Genomic DNA, 22,540 nt, shown 5'->3' on the forward strand with positions numbered 1-22,540 from the left:
GTTGAAAAAGTGTCAGGATTCAAAGGTAAGTTTGATTTAAACCAAATCAACCCAGATTTCTAGGAGAGATTTGAATTGATTTTGTTTTGTTTCTTCTTCATCTCATCCTCTGTAACATCACTCCCCTTTCTTTTTTTTTGTTTTTTTTGTTTTTTTTTAATTTATTTAATACTTAATAATAATTCTTTGGTTTCCGGGCAAACATCCCCCTCCCCCCTCCTGTTCCTTATGGGTGTTCCCCTCCCAAACCTCCCCCCATTGCCGCCCTCCCCCCAACAGTCTAGTTCGCTGGGGGTTCAGTCTTAGCAGGACCCAGGGCTTCCCCTTCCACTGGTGCTCTTACTAGGATATTTATTGCTACCTATGAGGTCAGAGTCCAGGGTAAGTCCAGGTATAGTCTTTAGGTAGTGGCTTAGTCCCTGGAAGCTCTGGTTGCTTGGCATTATTGTACATATGGGGTCTCGAGCCCCTTCAAGCTCTTCCAGTTCTTTCTCAGTTCAGTGGTTTGCTGCTAGCATTCGCCTCTGTATTTGCTGTATTCTGGCTGTGTCTCTCAGGAGCGATCTACATCCGGCCCCTGTCATTCTTCACTTCTTTGCTTCATCCATCTTGTCTAATTGGGTGGCTGTATATGTATGGGCCACATGTGGGGCAGGCTCTGAATGGGAGTTCCTTCGGTCTCTGTTTTAATCTTTGCCTCTCTCTTCCCTGCCAAGGGTATTGGTGTTCCCCTTTTAGAGAAGGAGTGAAGCATTCACATTTTGATCATCCGTCTTGAGTTTCATTTGTTCTAGGCATCTAGGGTAATTCAAGCATTTGGGCTAATAGCCACTTATCAGTGAGTGCATACCATGTATGTCTTTCTGTGATTGGGTTAGCTCACTCAGGATGATATTTTCCAGTTCCAACCATTTGTCTACGAATTTCATAAAGCCGTTGTTTTTGATAGCTGAGTAATATTCCATTGTGTAGATGTACCACATTTTCTGTATCCATTCCTCTGTTGAAGGGCATCTGGGTTCTTTCCAGCTTCTGGCTATTATAAATAAGGCTGCGATGAACATAGTGGAGCACGTGTCTTTTTTATATGTTGGGGCATCTTTTGGGTATATACCCAAGAGAGGTATAGCTGGATCCTCAGGCAGTTCAATGTCCAATTTTCTGAGGAACCTCCAGACTGATTTCCAGAATGGTTTTACCAGTCTGCAATCCCACCAACAATGGAGGAGTGTTCCTCTTTCTCCGCATCCTCGCCAGCATCTGCTGTCCCCTGAGTTTTTGATCTTAGCCATTCTCACTGGTGTGAGGTGAAATCTCAGGGTTGTTTTGATTTGCATTTCCCTTATGACTAAAGATGTTGAACATTTCTTTAGGTGTTTCTCAGCCATTCAGCATTCCCCAGCTGTGAATTCTTTGTTTAGCTTTGAACCCCATTTTTTAATAGGGTTATTTGTCTCCCTGCGGTCTAACTTCTTGAGTTCTTTGTATATTTTGGATATAAGGCCTCTATCTGTTGTAGGATTGGTAAAGATCATTTCCCAATCCGTTGGTTGCCGATTTGTCCTAACCACAGTGTCCTTTGCCTTACAGAAGCTTTGCAGTTTTATGAGATCCCATTTGTCGATTCTTGATCTTAAAGCATAAGCCATTGGTGTTTTGTTCAGGAAATTTTTTCCAGTGCCCATGTGTTCCAGATGCTTCCCTAGTTTTTCTTCTATTAGTTTGAGTGTATCAGGTTTGATGTGGAGGTCCTTGATCCACTTGGACTTAAGCTTTGTACAGGGTGATAAGCATGGATCAATCTGCATTCTTCTACATGTTGACCTCCAGTTGAACCAGCACCATTTGCTGAAAATGCTATCTTTTTTCCATTGGATGGTTTTGGCTCCTTTGTCAAAAATCAAGTGACCATAGGTGTGTGAGTTCATTTCTGGGTATTCAATTCTATTCCATTGGTCAATCTGTCTGTCTCTGTACCAATACCATGCAGTTTTTATCACTATTGCTCTGTAATACTGCTTGAGTTCAGGGATAGTGATTCCCCCTGAAGTCCTTTTATTGTTGAGGATAGTTTTAGCTATCCTGGGTTTTTTGATATTCCAGATGAATTTGCAAATTGTTCTGTCTAACTCTTTGAAGAATTGGATTGGTATTTTGATCGGGATTGCATTGAATCTGTAGATTGCTTTTGGTAAAATGGCCATTTTTCCTATATTAATCCTGCCAATCCATGAGCATGGGAGATATTTCCATCTTCTGAGGTCTTCTTCAATTTCTTTCTTCAGTGTCTTGAAGTTCTTATTGTACAGATCTTTTACTTGCTTGGTTAAAGTCACACCGAGGTACTTTATATTATTTGGGTCTATTATGAAGGGTGTCATTTCCCTAATTTCTTTCTTGGCTTGTTTCTCTTTTGTGTAGAGGAAGGCTACTGATTTATTTGAGTTAATTTTATACCCAGACACTTTGCTGAAGTTGTCTATTAGCTTTAGTAGTTCTCTGGTGGAACTTTTGGGATCACTTAAATAAACTATCATATCATCTGCAAATAGTGATATTTTGACTTCTTCTTTTCCGATCTGTATCCACTTGACCTCCTTTTGTTGTCTGACTGCTCTGGCTAGAACTTCAAGAACTATATTGAATAAGTATGGAGAGAGTGGGCAGCCTTGTCTAGTCCCTGATTTTAGTGGGATTGCTTCAAGTTTCTCTCCATTTAGTTTAATGTTAGCAACTGGTTTGCTGTATATGGCTTTTACTATGTTTAGGTATGGGCCTTGAATTCCTATTCTTTCCAGGACTTTTATCATGAAGGGGTGTTGAATTTTGTCAAATGCTTTCTCAGCATCTAATGAAATGATCATGTGGTTTTGTTCTTTCCGTTTGTTTATATAATGGATCACGTTGATGGTTTTCCATATATTAAACCATCCCTGCATGCCTGGGATGAAGCCTACTTGATCATGGTGGATGATTATTTTGATGTGCTCTTGGATTCAGTTTGCCCGAATTTTATTGAGTATTTTTGCGTCGATATTCATAAGGGAAATTGGTCTGAAGTTCTCTTTCTTTGTTGGGTCTTTGTGTGGTTTAGGTATAAGAGTAATTGTGGCTTCATAGAAGGAATTCGGTAGTGCTCCATCTGTTTCAATTTTGTGGAATCGTTTGGATAATATTAGTATGAGGTCTTCTATGAAAGTTTGATAGAATTCTGCACTAAACCCGTCTGGACCTGGGCTCTTTTTGGTTGGGAGACCTTTAATGACTGCTTCTATTTCCTTAGGGGTTATGGGGTTGTTTAACTGGATTATCTGTTCCTGATTTAACTTCGGTACCTGATATTTGTCTAGGAAATTGTCCATTTCCTGTAGATTTTCAAGTTTTGTTGAATATAGGCTTTTATACTAAGATCTGATGATTTTTTGAATTTCCTATGAATCTGTAGTTATGTCTCCCTTTTCATTTCTGATTTTGTTAATTTGGACACACTCTCTGGGTCCTCTCGTTAGTCTGGCTAAGGGTTTATCTATCTTGTTGATTTTCTCAAAGAACCAACTTTTGGTTCTGTTGATTCTTTCTATGGTCCTTTTTGTTTCTACTTGGTTGATTTCAGCTCTGAGTTTGATTATTTCCTGCCATCTACTCCTCCTGGGTGTATTTGCTTCTTTTTGCTCTAGAGCTTTTAGGTGTGCTGTCAAGCTGCTGACATATGCTCTTTCCTGTTTCTTTCTGCAGGCACTCAGCGCTATGAGTTTTCCTCTTAGCACAGCTTTCATTGTGTCCCATAAGTTTGGGTATGTTGTACCTTCATTTTCATTAAATTCTAAAAAGTTTTTAATTCCTTTCTTTATTTCTTCCTTGACTAGGTTATCATTGAGTAGAGCATTGTTCAATTTCCACGTATATGTGGGCATTCTTCCCTTATTGTCATTGAAGACCAGTTTTAGGCTGTGGTGGTCTGATAGCACGCATGGGATTATTTCTATCTTTCTGTACCTGTTGAGGCCCGTTTTTTGACCAACTATATGGTCAATTTTGGAGAAAGTACCATGAGGAGCTGAGAAGAAGGTATATCCTTTTGCTTTTGGATAGAATGTTCTGTAAATATCCGTTAAATCCATTTGGCTCATGACTTCTCTTAGTCTGTCTACATCTCTGTGTAATTTCTGTTTCCATGATCTGTCCATTGATGAGAGTGGGGTGTTGAAATCTCCCACTATTATTGTGTGAGGTGCAATGTGTGTTTTGAGCTTTAGTAAGGTTTCTTTTACGTATGTAGGTGCCCTTGTATTTGGGGCATAGATATTTAGGATTGAGAGTTCATCTTGGTGGATTTTTCCTTTGATGAATATGAAGTGTCCTTCCTTATCTTTTTTGATGACTTTTAGTTGAAATTTGATTTTATTTGATATTAGAATGGCTACTCCAGCTTGCTTCTTCCGACCATTTGCTTGGAAAGTTGTTTTCCAGCCTTTCACTCTGAGGTAGTGTCTGTCTTTGTCTCTGAGGTGTGTTTCCTGTAGGCAGCAGAATGCAGGGTCCTCGTTGCGTATCCAGTTTGTTAAACTATGTCTTTTTATTGGGAGTTGAGGCCATTGATGTTGAGAGATATTAAGGAATAGTGATTATTGCTTCCTGTTATATTCATATTTGGATGTGAGGTTATGTTTGTGTGCTTTTCTTCTCTTTGTTTTGTTGCCAAGATGATTAGTTTCTTGCTTCTTCTAAGGTATAGCTTGCCTCCTTATGTTGGGCTTTACCATTTATTATCCTTTGTAGTGCTGGATTTGTAGAAAGATATTGTGTAAATTTAGTTTTGTCATGGAATATCTTGGTTTCTCCATCTATGTTAATTGAGAGTTTTGCAGGATACAATAACCTGGGCTGGCACTTGTGTTCTCTTAGGGTCTGTATGACATCTGTCCAGGATCTTCTGGCCTTCATAGTTTCTGGCGAAAAGTCTGGTGTGATTCTGATAGGTCTGCCTTTATATGTTACTTGACCTTTTTCCCTTACCGCTTTTAATATTCTTTCTTTATTTGGTGCATTTGGTGTTTTGACTATTATGTGACGGGAGGTGTTTCTTTTCTGGTCCAATCTATTTGCAGTTCTGTAGGCTTCTTGTATGCCTATGGGTATCTCTTTTTTTAGGTTAGGGAAGTTTTCTTCTATGATTTTGTTGAAGATATTTACTGGTCCTTTGAGCTGGGAGTCTTCACTCTCTTCTATACCTATTATCCTTAGGTTTGATCTTCTCATTGAGTCCTGGATTTCCTGTATGTTTTGGTCCAGTAGCTTTTTCTGCTTTGCATTATCTTTGACAGTTGAGTCAATGATTTCTAGGGAATCTTCTGCTCCCGAGATTCTCTCTTCCATCTCTTGTATTCTGTTGGTGAAGCTTGTATCTACAGCTCCTTGTCTCTTCTTTTGATTTTCTATATCCAGGGTTGTTTCCATGTGTTCTTTCTTGATTGCTTCTATTTCCATTTTTAATTCCTTCAACTGTTTGATTGTGTTTTCCTGGAATTCTTTCAGGGATTTTTGTGTCTCCTCTCTATGGGTTTCTACTTGTTTATTTATGTTTTCCTGGAATTCTTTCAGGCATTTTTGTGATTCCTCTCTGTAGGCTTCTACTTGTTCTCTAATGGAGTTCTTCACGTCTTTCTTGAAGTCCTCCAGCATCATGATCAAATATGATTTTGAAACTAGATCTTGCTTTTCTGGTGTGTTTGGATATTCCATGTTTATTTTGGTGGGGGAATTGGGCTCCGATGATGTCATGTAGTCTTGGTTTCTGTTGCTTGGGTTCCTGCGCTTGCCTCTCGCCATCAGATTATCTCTAGTGTTACTTTGTTCTGCTATTTCTGACAGTGGCTAGACTGTCCTATAAGCCTGTGTGTCAGGAGTGCTGTAGATCTGTTTTCCTCTTTTCTTTCAGCCAGTTATTGGGACAGAGTGTTCTGCTTTCTGGCGTGTAGTTTTTCATCTCTACAGGTCTTCAGCTGTTCCTGTGGGCCTGTGTCTTGAGTTCACCAGGCAGGTCACCCGCAGCAGAAAAGTTGGTCCTACCTGTGGTCCCGAGGCCCAAGTTTGCTCACGGGGCGCTGCCCACAAGCTCTCTGCGGCGGCAGCAACCAGGAAGATATGCGCTGTCCTTTCCGGGAGCCTCCGTGCACTAGGGTTCCAGATGGGGTTTGGTGTTCTCCTCTGGCGTCCGAGATGTGTGTGCAGAGTGCAGTCTCTTCTGGTTTCCCAGACGTGTCTGCCTCTCCATAGGTCTAGCTCTCCCTCCCACAGGATTTGGGTGCAGAGAACTGTCTATCAGGTCTGTTTCCCTCAGGATCCGGCGGTGTCTCAGGCGCAGGAGTCCTGCCGCTCCTGGGCCCTCCCCTACGGGAACCCAGAGGCCTTATACAGTTTCCTCTTGGGCCAGGGATGTGGGCAGGGGTGGGCAGTATTGGTAGTCTCCTCCGCTCTGCAGCCTCAGGAGTGCCCACCTGACCAGGCGGTGAGGTCTCTCTCCCACGGGGCTTGGGAGCAGAGAGCTGCTGTGGGCCGGGATCCGCGGGTGTGGGACTTCCGGTAAACACAGGAAGTGCCCGGTCCCAGAGGAATTTTGCCTCTGTGTGTCCTGAGTTCACCAGGCAGGCCTCTTGCAGGGGAAAAGTTGGTCCTACCTGAGGTTCCGAGGCTCAAGTGTGCTCGTGGGGTACTGCCCAAGTCCTCTCCGCGGCAGCAGCAACCGAGAAGATCTGTGCTGCTCTTTCCGGGAGCCTCCGTGCACCAGGGTTCCAGATGGCATTTGGTGCTTTCCTCTGCCGTCTGGATGTGCACAGAGTGCAGTCTCCTCTGGTTTCCCAGGCATGTCTGCCTCTCTGTAGGTTCAGCTCTCCCTCCCCATTACTCCCCTTTCTTAGTTGTCCAAGAAGTTGTCATCCTGGAAGAATAATTAGGCCTAGGGAGGAGATGTTTCAGCAGGATACGTTTGCTGTGCAAGCATGTGGATTTGATTTCAAATTCGCAGCACCTTAGTGAACAAGACAGTTCTACTGTGTGTGTGTGTGAGTGTATGTGTGTGTGTGTATGTGAGTGTATGTGTGTGTGTGTGTGTGTGTGTGGGAAGAAAAGTATTCTATATATGCTTGTGATACCAGTTCTGTTGGGGACTGAGGCAAGAGGAACTCTGTGGCTTGATGGCCACCAACCTAACTTCAAACTGTAACTCCACATTATGTCTTTCTGTAGTTTCTCTGTGTTATCATTGGCTAATACATCCCCATATGCATATATGTATAATGCCCACTGAGAGAGAAAGAGTGACAGAGAGAAAATAAAGAGGGATATTATTGCTGGTTGTGATTCCCAGCTCACTGATTATTTACTCAGGAGTTCTTCATAGACTATTGGTATCAGCAAGTGTTTCTCTTATAATTTGATTAAAAATAAATATGGTGCTCTATTAAGAAAGGCAACATTTAGTCCCTGTGGTCATGAGTCGACACATAGAGACATCCATTCATGTTTATCTTTGGGTTCATGGCACCCCACAAACTAGAAAAACACTATGAGCAGATTATTTTAAGAACAAGGCTAATACTGTGTTCTCTGTTTACTCTCTTCAATCTTCTACTTTAATCATAATTTTAAACGTAGTAGGGTTAAATGTAGTCTTAAAACACATGCTTATCTCTTTCATTTCCAAAATATGAGTGCTTAAATGGGCATAAACTAAAAGGCCTTAGTTTATGCCTTAACGGGGCGTTTACATAGGCCCATTGACTAGACTGCCAGTGGTCATGTTCTTAAGAGAAATGGGTACCCCTCTCTTATCAGCTGTATGTTACCAAGAGCTAAGGGAAGGATGATTATTGAGCTCATTCTAATTGCTGACCTTTTGTTACAGTTGCTATTGGTAACACTGGTAGTTTCTAACCAATCTCCTGGAGATAATCCCATTTTACTAATCATTTACTGAAGAATTGTTTTGTTTTGTTGCTGTTGTTTGTTTTCATTTTTAATTTTTTTACATTTTTCCATCTTTACTAACTTGAGTATTTCTTATTTACATTTCGATTGTTATTCCCCTTGGTTTCCAGGCCAACATCCCCCTAACCCCTACCCCTCCCCTTCTGTATCGGTGTTCCCCTCCCCATCCTTCCGGCATTACCGCTCTCCCCTCAACAATCACGTTCACTGGGGGTTCAATCTTGGCAGGACCAAGGGCTTCCCCTTCCACTGGTGCTCTCACTAGGCTATTCATTGCTATGTATGCAGTTGGAGTCCAGGATCAGTCCATGTATAGTCTTTGGGTAGTGGCTTAGTCCCTGGAAGCTCTGGTTGGTTGACATTGTTGTTCATATGGGGTCTCAAGCCCCTTCAAGCTCTTCCAGTCCTTTCTCTGATTCCTTCAATGGGGGTCCCGTTCTCAGTTCAGTGGTTTGCTGCTGGCATTCGCCTATGTATTTGCTGTATTCTGGCTGTGTCTTTCAGGAGAGATCTACATCTGGTTCCTGTCAGCCTGCACTTCTTTGCTTCATCCCTCTCATCTAGTTTGGTGGCTGTATATGTATGGGCCACATGTGGGGCAGGCTATGAATGGGTGTTCCTTCTGCCTCTGTTCTAAACTTTGCCTCCCTATTCCCTCCCAAGGGTATTCTTGTTCCCCTTTTAAAGAAGGAGTGAAGCATTCTCATTTGTTTGTTTTTTAAATAGGGGCCTTTTATATAGTCCTGACTATCCTGATGTTCCATACGTAGACCAGGCTGGTCCTAAACTCACAGAGATCCACTTGCCTCTGCCTCCCAAGCGCTGGAATTAAAGGCATGTACTACCATGCCCTACTACTAGAGAATTCTTTACAGATTATTGCACTTAAAACAAATGCAATGTTCTTTTGCCTAAGGAAACATTTAATAAAATAAAATGAAATTCTATTGAATTAAATAAATAAAAGGAAATTTCATTAGTACTTTGCATCTTTTGTTCCCAGGTTTTAAATGTTACTAAATAATTCAGCATTTGAAATAAGAAAGATTTGACTGGGCAACACAGTGTGGTCAGTCAGGGTTCTGTAATTTGTGGTGCAGAATGCATTGTCCATGTTCATATATTAAATGTGTTAAAAATAAAAATATGTGTTTTTATAAGTAGTAGACTAGCAAAGAATAAAACATTTTGAACTCTTTCTAGGAAGGATTTTTTTTTATTTCAGTTCAAAAATGAATAGAGACATGTGGGTGTACATGCACACATGAGTATATGAAAGTTAAAATGTAAGCTTGATGTTGCTGGGAAAATGAATTATTTTTAAATTATTTTATTTATTTACATTCCAGACATTACCCACTCCTGGTTCTCCTCCCACAGTTCCTCATCCCATTCTTCTTCTCCCTTGTCTCCAAGAGAGTGTACCCCACTACCAGGACTCCCCCTTCCCTGGGGCCTCAGGTCTCTAGAGGATTAGGTGCATCTTCTCCCACTGAGGTCAGGTCAGGCAGTCTTCTGCTATAAATGTTTGGTGGGGGAAGGGGGGTACCCTTGGACCAGCCCATGTATGCTGCCTGGTTGGTGGCTCAGTCTCTGGGAGTTCCCTGAGGTTTGGGTTAGTTGAGACTGCAGGTCTTTCTCTGATTATTTCTTTCCCCCTTCTAAGTGATATTGAAGCCTCCTTACTTGGGCCTTTCTGCTTGTTATACTTCTTACAGTCTGTGGGTTGTATCCTAAGTATTATGTACTCTTTGGTTAATAACCACTTATCAGTGAGTACCTATCATGCATGTCTTTTGGATTTGGGTTACCTCAGTCAGGATGATATGTCCTAGTTTATTCCATTTGTCTGTAAAATTCATGATGTTCTCGATTTCAATAGCTGAATAATATATTACATTGTGTAAATGAACCATAGAAAATGAAAATTTTAAATGCTGGTCTTTGTATATTTGAATGCTTTGTGAAATTCTCTATTCACATGGTAAGGTTCCTGTTAGTTATTTTTGTATTTTAGCCTGAGGAATAATGGTCAGAATATTATTGAAAATACATTGTATAGTACCCATTCTAAGTAAACAAAGGATATTGCATTTTTTCCCTAAATGTGTGCATTTAAGTTTAATTAATCAGGGCACTTTCATATGTTATGCAGGATTATATAAAGATGTTAAATCCCAGGACCAAGTTTTCAAATACTTCGGATTTCTAAGACAACATTTTTAAAAAATTAATCAATAAAATTATCAGCTAATTAAATAACTGCATGGACTTTTCTTTCTCTTACGTCATTTCTATCAAGTCAACAAAACCATTTTAATTTAACCATTCACTTAAATTGTATTTTTAAAACTTCGAGCATATTCCAAGAAGTATGAAAATTTTTAGAAGCATACAAACTTGCCTTATGAAGAACACGTCAAAAATGAGTTAAAATTGATAAAGATTACTAATTAGGAAATGACTGATTTCATATATAAGAAAGGTAGCCTCTAAGCTTAAATGTATTTTTGGCAGAAGGAACATGAGGATCAATTTATTAAAAACTATGAAACAAATATATTGGATCAATAGCTGTCCTGGAAGAATGCAATCTTGAGAAGACAGAGTGGGTTACCTGAAAGATTCTGTGATGTTTGGAATAACTTTTAAAGACCAAATAAGTCATTTGATATTAAAATTGATCCCATGTGACACTGTAAATGTACTATGTTTGACAAAAGTGACCTTAAGATTGAGTCTAGAAATGATATGATATGGAAATTCAATTTTTTATTCACTGAGGGATTCCACATTTCTCATAGGTGTATTGCTTATTTATAAATTTCATCTTATTTATTATTTATTTGTCCTTTACATTTATTTTTAAACATTTAGAAATAACCTCCTGGTAGGATGGTTCATAACAAAACTCTGGTGAGGATTTCAGATCACAAGCTATAGAAATGAAGTGTCTTCTACCATGTAGCTCCCAAGGATATAATTCAGGAAACAGACTTGGCGGCAAGCGCCTTTACAAACTGAGCCATTTCTTTGGACCTAATTGTCTTCTATTTGTAGTTGCAGTTTGTCTTGAGTACTTATTAGGAACAAAGAACAAAAAGATGTCTGTCCATGGATCTTTTAGTAGTTCTGCTGTGTAACATTTGACACAGATATAGGTAATATTAGAAAAGTGGGCATGAGAACACTGGAGGTAAGCTTGTGTTTAGAAAGAATAGCACTATCACCAAGAGTCAAGTCAAAGAAAGTGAAATGTTATTATAAGGGAAGATTATTTTTTTCTTATAACTTTTAGGAACTATAGATCTTTGATCCTGGCTGTAAAGCAGGTCTGCCTATGACGCAATCAGGATAAGCAGATAAGTGACAGTGAGGTCTGCTCAGCCCTGCCTATGACGCAATCAGGATAAGCAGATAAGTGACAGTGAGGTCTGCTCAGAGCACGACTTCTTGCCTTTAAATGGGTTTATATAATAGGGTTTCTATAATATCAATATTTTTAATTTAAAAAGTAATGTGTATCAACATGTGTCTCTGTGTGATCATATGTGTATGTGAATGTGTGTGGAGAGTGCAGAAGAGAGCACTGGATCTCCTGGAGCTGGAATTGCAGTTAGTTGGGAACCCTCCATAGGCTGGGGGAACTGAGCTCGGTCATCTGGAAGAGCAAAGAGAGTCTGGCCACAGAAATATTTCCACAACCCTCTACTATCCTTCTTAATCATACTTCCCCTGTTCTGACAGCCTCTGGAAGTTGAAGTGTTATCCTCAGGTGTTTTAGGCTAGAACTAAGTCAAAGGGATTCTACTTCCCAGCATTAATCAGTCTGAAAGTCAGCTTTCTCAGATAACAGCTGAAAGGCCTAAGCATGTACTTTCAAGATGGCCTAACTAAAATTTTAAAATAGGTATCCGAGTCCTGGCCTATCTATGGCTCACACTCACCTTCCAAGGCCATCACCATACAGTCCAAGAACATCCAGAATTAAGATTAAAAAGTAGTCCAGTTCATTGTTTGTCTTACAATTGTGTTTTCTTTAAAAATAAGGAGAAAAATATGCTTTGAGAATACCAAAAAGGGTGGAGGTAGATGTTATAAGCTGGACCTTAGGGGAATCTTGGGATAGAGAAAATGTAAAGTAGTGTAAACTTGGTGAGCATGTTGCCCTAAGCAGGCATTTGTGAGTAGCAGTCAGCTCAGCTCGAGGAGGAAGAAGACTGTGCAGACTACTCACACATATCCTAAAGAGAACAAGTATGAAAACAGACAGATCTGTGAGCATGAAAGCCATTAGAGTTAGGATATACCTTAGTGGGTGGAAGGCTTGTCTGCCATGTACAAGTGGCCTACATTTTCTGTCCAACATCACCATACTTGGTGTCATGGCCCTGTTTGTATACCCACCACTACATGAAAGCAGCAGAATTAGAAATACAAGGACCTCTTCAGCCATATCTGAAGCCAGGTTGAAAATCATGAGACCCTGTCTCTAAAAGGTATGTAAAGGGGTGACAGGGGATGCTGAAGATCTGGCTCAGATAGTAAAATGCCTGTTGCAGGTGCACAAGGACCTAGGTTTTATCTCTAGCACTCATATAAAACAGAGGGATTAATCAGATAAATAATATACAATAGCAATACTGGAAAGGTTCCAGGTTCTGTGAGAATTTGTCTCAAAAGCTAAGGTGGAAAGAGATTAAGAAAGATATCCAAATTTCTCAACTTTTGCTCTATGACTGTTAGGGGGTGCGCGCGCGCGCACATACACACACACACACACACACACACACACACACACACACACACACATACACTTATACCCCATATTCACACGAGGTTGGGTGCATAATACAAGACCATTGCTATTGCTTATGTGAAAACATTTCGTTTACATGAAGTTTTAGCCTTAAAGAATGGCTTCTTTTCTAAGGACTTGAACAAAATAAATAACCCTTGGCTTGGACATGCCATCCTATAATCTGATAGGGGAGACTTGTTTTCTTTCTCCTAGATTGTTGAGAGGCCAACTTGAAGCTCCATTCTGTCCCCTGGATGAGGTTCGGTGATCTGGGAGTGAAGGACTGGGCCTACATACACACTCTGATGAATCACTGATGACTTACATAGTCACCCATCTGTGAACTCAGTCACAAGGCCAGGGTTGGTTGCTAAGTTGTTTTTAATGATGACTTTGCCAGTGAGCTCATGTCTTATAATTTCCTTGGGACCTAAGGCTTGCTTCCGTGTGTCAGTGGCTTACATATGACGTCCTTCAATGCTTTTTCCGTCCTGGACCCTTGACAGGATGTTTGATACTACCTGCCACTTCCTTGTCTGAAGAGTCTTCCTGCACTGCTCCACTCAGCAGCTTAGCACACAAGGGCAACTCTCCTTCGGGAAGGAAGTGAGTCTGTGATCCTGTAGTGCCAATAACCAGCACGTTTTTCTTTAGGTCAATGGAACACTGGTGCCTCCTGAGCATATCAAGCCCTAGAAGGATATCCATGGGCTGCTCTTCAAGTATAGAGAAAGAGCACTGTAAGAAATCACCTTCAATCTGAATCTGAGCCAGATGAACGCGGCCCATAATCCTCTGTGTGCCTACTCCCTTAGCAACCCCAGCCCACCGTCGGTCTACCAGTCTCATGATATTACATCTCTCAGCACAAGCTTGGCTCATGATAGTCATCTGGGCACCTGAGTCAACAAAAGCCTTTAAAGGATGCCCGTTCACTTTGCAGTTAATATAGAGCATAGCCACTTGTCCAAAACTCTCCGGAGCCTCTTCCATGGCTATATTCATATTTTCTTCAATATTCTGCTGTCGGATTTCTTCTTCTATTCTAGCCTGTGTCTCCTGATCAAATGGGTCAGCAGAATAAAGACGAAACATCTCTTGCTCTCTCACGGCCCTTTCTCTCTGCTGTTCCACCAGGACCTGAGAAAATGTCTCGAGGTTTCCACTAAGCAGAGCTTCCGCCAAAGCAGGATTCCGTTCCTTCAACAGGGACAGGTCATGGGGGTTGGAAAGCAGCATGCTTCGAATCAGGGCAGGGCTGTTGAGATCCTGAGCAAAAGCCATATTCTCTCCAGAAGCCAATCCGTGGGCTTGCTGTGTTGATGGTATGCGTTGATGTTGGTGATGATGGTGTTGATGCGGATGTGGGTGTCGCGAACTTGATGTTCCAGGCACAGCCGACCCAGACCCAGTGAAATCTGTTCGAGGATGGTTCGGAGCCCTTCCTGGAGGCCGAGGTCCCACATTATCCTTCTGAAGTAGTACAACCATATCACCATCTTTGAGTCCATAGGAGCCCAGAGAGCAGTGGTCATCTGTGAGGAGTTGCTCCATGTAGACGATCTGGGCCTCCTCCGCAGGCACACCAGATTCAAGCTCACAGAGGACTCTGAAGTTTGAGAGCTCAAAGTCAGCGTTGACCTGTAAGGAAAAGGTTACCTCTGTGAGGTCCCTACGCACACAATAAACAGTGATCAGCATGATATATGCTCAGGGAGGCCAGGATGGCAGAAAACATCTGGTGGCTCACTGGCTGACTAGTGCTGGTTTGGGTGTATACTTGGCCTGCCCCTCACACCTTGGTGTGAAACTCATTCAACTCTCAGAAAGGCAAGCCAGTGGCTAGAGTGGGGGTTGCCTCCTAGCCCCAGTGCCAGCTGATACCCCATGGAGCCGTAAAGTAGCAATTTCATATATGTGTGTGCTGTTTGGAACTTAGAATGTCTGTTTCCATAGAAATAGTTGCTCAAAGCCAATGGGTTCCAAGACTGGCTCTCAAAACCTACTTAGTACAGGCTATGCAGATCATCTCATTTTTCTTCTAAACATGCTAATATCCAGTCTGTTCACCAGTCTGCTCACTGTAGGCCTGTATTCTATGTACTTTTTCATATCTCTGAAAAGTGAGGGTGTGACTTTGACATTTCAAGGGATATGCTGCATCCTTAGTAGATCACACGGGTCCCTGCCATTGAAGATAGACAGGTAAATCAGTTTGGGTAGGCGTAATTGTTCAGCACTGTCAGTAAATAGCACAGAGGCTGTGGCCACTAAAGAAGTGACAAGCAGAATGTAGAAGGAGGACATTTTTTTCTGGGTGAGAAGAGGTTAGCCATTTCAGAAAAAATAAAATGCAGGGGAGAAAGAGGAAGAACAGGAAGTTGGGGTAGTAAGAAGATAGAAAAGAATAAAAAAGATTTGAGACATTTGGTGGTTGCTGCTGTTTCCCGTAATTGACATGTAGAAGGGTCTGCAGCAGAGGAAGAATATGAGCATCCAGAGAGCATCTCAGAAGCTGAGGTGGAGATGTTGATGGAGCCTGGAAATTGCAGAACTGAGCAGTGGGGAAGAGAGGCATTCTCATTTGGATGGACATACTTGATGTGGGTCATATTGAAGACAAAGTGGAAAAACAGCCTCTAAAACAACCCATGAAGAGTGGGTAAAAATAGACTGTTACCTTCACCAAATGAGAGAAAGGAACTTCTGAGGAAAGCAGTTCAATGCAGCTTCTATCATAAAGTACACGACAACCCAGAAGCTAAATACTTCTATCTCTGACCCTGGGGCACAGTTACCCCACCACACAAATACCTACCTCAGAGTAGAAAATCTGAAGACAAGGGTGATTGGGTAGAACTCTTGTATGTTCATTTTTCTCTAGACTTCTTAAATTGTCCTGTGCTATAAAGCATTCACGGGTCCCTTGGTCCTCCTTCACAAGTGTATACCTATGAATCAAAAAGTAGTCACAGTTCTGTACGCGAACCTTTCCTGTATTTAGGAACTTTAAGCTGTGCCCCATCCTGCAGAGGCTCTTGCACCAGCCTAAAAAATACTCTTTTATTTCTGTTTCTCTTGTGTTTGTCTACGATGAAGGATTGTATATCACTTCATGCTTTAATTATCTCAATGTGGCCATACTCTATTTCCTCATATTATGAATGTTGACTGATTGCATAACAGGAAGCATTAGCTGAATTCTGGAGATACAGTCATAAATGATGTTCAATTCATGCTGTGTTCTTATAGGCACTCAGAGTCTAAACAGGGACGCATGCATAAACACAAACTGCAGATGTGAAATATGAAGAAGAAACCATATTAAATTTCTGCACGGCCTGACAGAAATCACTATTAGGAGAACAGACATGGGAAACGGTGAAGTCGAGTAGGAAAAATTTTCTGAGAGAGAGAGGTTTAGCGAGATGAGGGGTTAGTTAGGTGGGTATCAGACAGTGGAGAAATAAATCAAGAGGAGGAGCATGCTCTGATTTATAGGATTTTTTAATATCGAGAAAATACAAAATGTTTGGGTAAAAAGGAACAGATTTTTCTGGTAAAAATATTAATGATTTAGAGAAAATTTTACTAATAGAGATTTGAAAAGGCATCGAAATATAACCATTCAATGTCATTTTGATCACTGTTGTTGCATGTGTATGTGTGTGCATATGTATTCATATATGCATATATATATATGTATACTCATACACAGGAACATGGTGGTCAAAGTTTGCACTTGGCTTCTTATTAATTCTTCTCCCTACGTGTTAGGCAGGGTCTATTCCTGGGAGCTGAGCTTTCAGACTCAGCTACTCCGATGGCCCTGGCATCCCCAGCTCCAGCCCTAGGTCCAGGGATCACAGGCTGGCATCCAAACCTGTTTGGCAGTTTTGGGGCTGTCAGGATCTGAACTCCTGGCCTCACTGCTGTGTGCCAAGTGATTTACCCACACATCTCTGCAGGTCATTTGATTTCCACAGTGTCTATTACACTCTATTAAACTATGGAGATACTACTAGGGGATTTTTGTTGCTGTTTTTTGGTTTGGTTTGGTTTGGTTTGGTTTGGTAGGATAAGTAGGATAAAGAATATTTTTGTGCTATTCCTGTTCTTTTCTTTCAGTTTTTGTAAAGCAAAAGTTGAAGGTTCACATTAAAAGAAACTAAGATCTTCTTTAATGTTACCATTGCTTAGATAACAAACAAATCAGTTTTATGGGAACTGTTCTGTTACCTTGACGTAATTATTTCGTTTTTCTGGCACTTTTGCTAGGAAGTAAGCTTTACTGTTTACCTTTGACCCAGAAGGAAGAAAAGAGTCTCAAGGTCTGGCCAATTAATTCTAATCACCCCTAACTCACACAGTAAGGCAGCCTTGACTGGAATCAGCCGGTTCCACCCACTCTGCTCTTAAACCTTTTTCACAGAGCAGCTACACTCTCCAAAGATAAACAGTCTCCCTAGGCCATTTGCTTTTCCTGTCTTGTATATTGCTTACTTCACTGACTTTACTCAGCACGATTGGTGATTCAAATATTATATGTATAATTTTCTTAACCTCAAATTTTAATTAAAGGCATCATCTGATCATGAAATAAACATGGAGATTTTACACATTCCCAAACATCAAGTTTGCCATGAACCCCTGTGGTACAGAAGTGTCGACTGATGGTGTGTGAGCTAACCAGGTGGGCTCATGAAGTAACCTGAGATTCTTGCTTTTTCTCTAGGAATCCTTTAAATATTTCCTGAATAGTTTTTCTTTGCAAGTGTGGTATAAGAACATAATTGAATCTTTCTTTGAAAGGTGAGAATTCTGCAGAGTCTCGTGGCTGTCTCTCAGAAAATGAATTCTTATTCTACACATCTAAATACTCAGAAAATGGAAGAGAGAACACTGACTTCATAGTAGATTAAAAAAGAAAAAAAAGGAGTTTTTTTTTATTTGTTTGTTTCATTTTATTTCTGGAATAAACCACCTCTACAATTAGCTCCCTTTTAAGACTTTGATGCGGTGCCTCTCAATCTCTCTAATGCCTTTATCCTTGAATACAGTTCCCCACGTTGTGGTGACCCTTAACCATAAACTTAGTTTTCTTGCTACTTCATAATTGCAATTGTGCTGTAAATTATAATGTAAATACCTGATATACAGGATGTCTGATATGTGACCACTGTGAAAGGGTCTTTCAACGCCCCCAAAAGAATTGTGACCCGCTAAGTTGAAAACCAATGCCTTCATGCAACAATAACAAGAAACCTTAGATAATTGATGGTCCTGCACTCAGTTGATGTTTAAGGCAAACATGCTTAAGGCAAAACAAAATAAATATGGGGTTTATTTTTCTGAAAGAAAAAAAGAACGTCTCATTAAATGTCATGTCTCACATACATAATAATCAAAGCTTGTTGAGTACTCATATTTGCTTACTTTGCTCGGAGTCCTTCCTCTAAAATCCTGATGGCTCAGGATGTTGATCAGTAGCAGATCAGTTGCTTAGCTCCAGGAAGCCCTGAGTTTCTTCCTTAGTAAGGGACTGAGTTCAGATCCCTAAGACCAACGTAAAGCTGGATCTGGTAGCAGTTGTTTGGGAAGCCCGGACTGTCAAAACAAGCTGGGAGGGAGAAACAAAAGAATCCCTGGAGAACTGTGGCTAACTAGCCTGGCTTAGAATCTGAGGCAAACAGCATGAGATCCTATCTCACGGAACTTGGAGGGCAAGAACTGACACTGAAAGTCGTCATGGGAATGCCAAACACACATTCACAAACAAATAATCATACATACGTGGATCTTACACACACACACACACACACACACACACACACACACACACAGAGAGAGAGAGAGAGAGAGAGAGAGAGAGAGAGAGAGTAATCAAGACTGAATAAGCAGATAAATCATCATGTGAAAGTTTCAAATGTGGTTGCTAATGCAGCTCTCTTCTGGACAAGGAACTGAGTTTTTCATTGTTCTTCCATCTGCTTTTTAGTAATTCATAAGCTTAGACAAAGTGTCAGTAAGAGAACAATGAAGTCTCTAAGTCAGAACACTCATTACATCTTCATTGTGCTTTTACCTTTGGAAATGTTAGCTTTGTTACATTGAAACTATTTCTGAGTTATTTCCAGCATTACATGCTTCTATGTCAGATCCCTTGCCTTGCACAACCTGAAATTCTGAAAGTTCTTATCATGTCTCTTGTTCATGATACATGTCAAAATAGGATTAATAACAAAATGAACACAGATCTGCCTTCACAGTGAAGAACAGGCCACTTGACAAAAATCTTAGTAAAAGCTTTCACTTACAACCATATACATTTTCCAATGATGTCAGAACCACGCTAAGATGGAAAGCTATTTTAATTTGTTGTCTATTCTAATTATTATTATTTCTGGGCTTTGTCTTACCCTTTCCTCCAAATGATTCCCCTAGCAAGTAAATGGAAGGCAAAACCATTCATTGAAAGCCAATTGACTCAGTCCTGTAAAGTGTCCTGAAATGTATAGACACAATGGTTTGGTGGATGCTTTGAATATAAAACACATTTGTTTTCCACACTTAGAGATGGTCTTAGAAACATGTCATCAATTCCGCATCATAACTATTTAATAACCACTATTCATGACCATAAATAAGCTAGGGATAGGAGGGCAGGCAGAAGAATGGGAGTCAGTGTCCTCCTCCAAACAAGTTGCCTATTAATGGAGATAAAAATTCATGATTGCTGAGTTGTGTTATGGAATAGAAATTAACAACAGATGTATGAATAAGAAGTGATGGTTACTTAGCAGGTAGATGTATGTGTGCTGCAGCAGTAGAATGGGGGAAATTTCTGGAACTATCTAAAATCCTTACAAGAACTGTCACTGAAGTGGTGCTGTAAGAAGGACGTCACCAACTTGGGATCTAGTGAGAATGCATGCCTGAAGGATCACAATACTTTCTTGACCTTGGTTTAGTTTTGATTTGCTCCATGTAAATTGTTCTACCTTGTTTTCCTGTGATTGATTCTTAACCAATGTATTAAGATGGTAAAAATTAGCACATCAGAAAGATAGTCTTTCTCAAAAAACACCCCATCCCCACCCTAGTTTCACCACAGGCACAAGCAAAATGGAAGCCTCTGCTTCCAAATGATAAAATTGTTACTTCATACACAAAGACCCTGGTCAAACTCTGAATGGCTCATTGTCTCTGTTCAGCCAATGAGCAGCAGTGAAGAGTCCTTCAGTCTTGGGCTTTCTGCTGCCCACCCATCTCTGCTTCTGCTTTTCTTTAGTAAGTTGGGCGTGTTTTCATAGAAAATAGGCATACTTCATTGGGAGTTTACCCCAAAGTCTTTACAGATGTTCTACTTGTGAATATGTACAGTTGCTGAATCATAATACCTTTCGAAGAGGATTATAATGATGTGTCAGACTGACCAATAATATCAAAGAAAATCTGAAAGTAGCTAGATTTGGGGTTACTCACAGGCCTTCACCTCACACATCTAACCTTTCAATACAGAGCAATAGCATACACTTCCTAATCATCAACTAATCAGAACATGTCCAAACTCACTGTGTGGCAAGTCCTTTCATTTGTGGTGATGGCCAGAGGCCACAAAAGGCCAGGCCTTTGTAGAATAGTTATGCATATTGAAAGATCTCAAATAAAGAAGAAAAGGCCCCTTGTCATCCCAGACATTTGGATTTTTACCAAATACATAAATGAAAGGGAGCACTTCTGCAACTGTCTCGTATAGGAAAGAATTTCCAGACTGGTGTTTGTGTGGCCTTGCCATTCTCAGCAGCACGTGAGCTAATGAATTGCTGTGGTAACTAGTATGGCTCAAGCCCACCTGTCTGTAGAATTTCCTTGTATTCCAAACATGAAAACAAGAAATAAAGCCTGATCAATCAAATCTTCATTATTTTAAGATGGCAAAGAAAAGATAAATCAGCTCAGCTGCTATCTGTTTTCCCCCAGCAAACTGAATTTAGCAACCTGGACAGGGGAAGAGTTGAGACTGTTGGCATGCCGGCAGGCTTGTGGAACTTCTGTTGTTAGAATGGTTGGAGAGCATTTGTGCATCAGTGGACTGTGTACCCTCTGAGGGACTGGGCCTAGAGCTTCTTCAACTGTCCTCTTTCACATTAGTATTTATAACACACTCATAAATATTCTACTTGCTGTGCCTCCTAACATGTGCTTAACCACTGATGTATTCTTGTGCTCAGTATCAGGAAAATACCTTCATGTTGTTTCTCAGAGTAGCTCTAAGGAGTACAGGAACTAAGCAGAATTTGTACCCTGGCTTTCAAAACCAGGAATACCAATTTGTGATACTGAGGACAAAGAAGATAAGAACTTTGATTTTTATTGTTCATTAGAAACTAGATGAAATGAAACAAAATGTCTCCAGCAAACCAGGCAAAACTGTTACTGAGTCCTTTACTTTCTCTGAATTAAAAGAAAAAGAGCTCAAAACACTATTAACTTTAAATAAAAGCCTGTTGTATTTTGATTACTAACTGCCATGTTATTCGTCTAAAATGTAAAGCTGTAGTAGTGGGCTTGTGTTTAAGAGATATTGGACCCGATGTTCCAAGGATAACCACAAATTACTACTTATGAACTTTCATGAAATATACTGACATTTCAATGACATCCAAAAGGGAAACCCTATTACGGTTGAGATATCTGGTATGAAAGTTCTGTTCTGTGGCCTCTCTACGTAGAAAGTTGAAAGCAGTATCATCAGCACTTGGATTTGCAGCAAACAAGCCAAAAACATAGAAAATTATAGAAATCAAAGTAAAATTGTAATTGAATTTGTAACAATGTCTATGGAGCAAATGTCTTCACAGTTAGCAACCAGCCCCCCCAGTAAGAATTACAAGGAAGATCAGTTGTGTTTTTAATGGAGGAATATTCTTAGCTAATATAAGTAAAAATGTACTAAACAAAAAAATGTCTCAATGAATAAGTAAGATGTTTCATATGTTTAATGTAACAAGTTCATGGCTCATCACAACATCTTTAATATCTGTTCTTTGAAAATATTGACTTGATCTAGTTATTGTATCCAAAAGTAGTCTAAAAAATGCATAGAAAACAAAGATATGCTACCATGCCTCATGAAATCATAATATTCTGTATCAACTGTAGTTGTGAAGAACGATCCTCTGTGAACCCTGGCACAATCCCTGGAGTCAGAGCAGAGATATGAATCGATGTATGGAAAGCTTTTGAATCAGAGAAGTTGATCCCAAGTTCTTTGGTTCCTCCCTCTATACCTGTATGTCCATGAACACCTCAGTCATTTCTACCAGGACTTTGCTATCCTGTCATGTAAAACAGTAATGATGGGGGCAATCTCTTTTCCAGATGGGTAGGAACTCTTCGGAATAGTCAGCAGAAAACAGTCAGAAGATACAACAGCCACTGTCCCAGATGGGAGTTCAGAAACTGCCCTGGCAGAGACAGGGCTGAGAGGGTACACATTTCTGCCTGACTTAGCCTGCCCAGAGCTGCTGAGAACCCCTAGTCAGATTCCATGGGCCTTCAGCAGTCAGGTGATGTTTTCAGGTCTCCCGGGAAAGAGCCTTTGCTTCCATCTCCAGTGGTTGGAGGTTGACTTGTTTTTGAGAAAGGCATACAAGGTAGTGGTAATGTTGTGACTTTGTGATGTTTATGCTTTTGGAGCAGGCACAGCTCCTTCTCCAGTGCATCTCCCAGATTCCACATGAACATCCC

At 40.6% G+C, this 22,540-nt stretch overlaps 2 protein-coding genes across 3 annotated transcripts in view; one reads left to right on the forward strand and one right to left on the reverse strand.

The window, feature by feature from the left end:
- Pdgfd (platelet derived growth factor D) overlaps positions 1-22,540 on the forward strand; it is a 232,886-nt gene that overhangs the window by 88,843 nt on the left and 121,503 nt on the right.
- Positions 12,859-14,706, reverse strand: Ddi1 (DDI proteasomal shuttling factor 1). The gene is given in 1 exon segment (NM_001085475.1): positions 12,859-14,706. A coding segment is annotated over 1 exon segment (1,227 nt). The 5' UTR covers positions 14,489-14,706; the 3' UTR covers positions 12,859-13,261.

This window comes from Rattus norvegicus, chromosome 8, assembly GCF_021556685.1.
Source record: "Rattus norvegicus strain SHRSP/BbbUtx chromosome 8, alternate assembly SHRSP_T2T, whole genome shotgun sequence".
In the NCBI taxonomy this organism is placed as follows: Eukaryota; Metazoa; Chordata; class Mammalia; order Rodentia; family Muridae; genus Rattus; species Rattus norvegicus.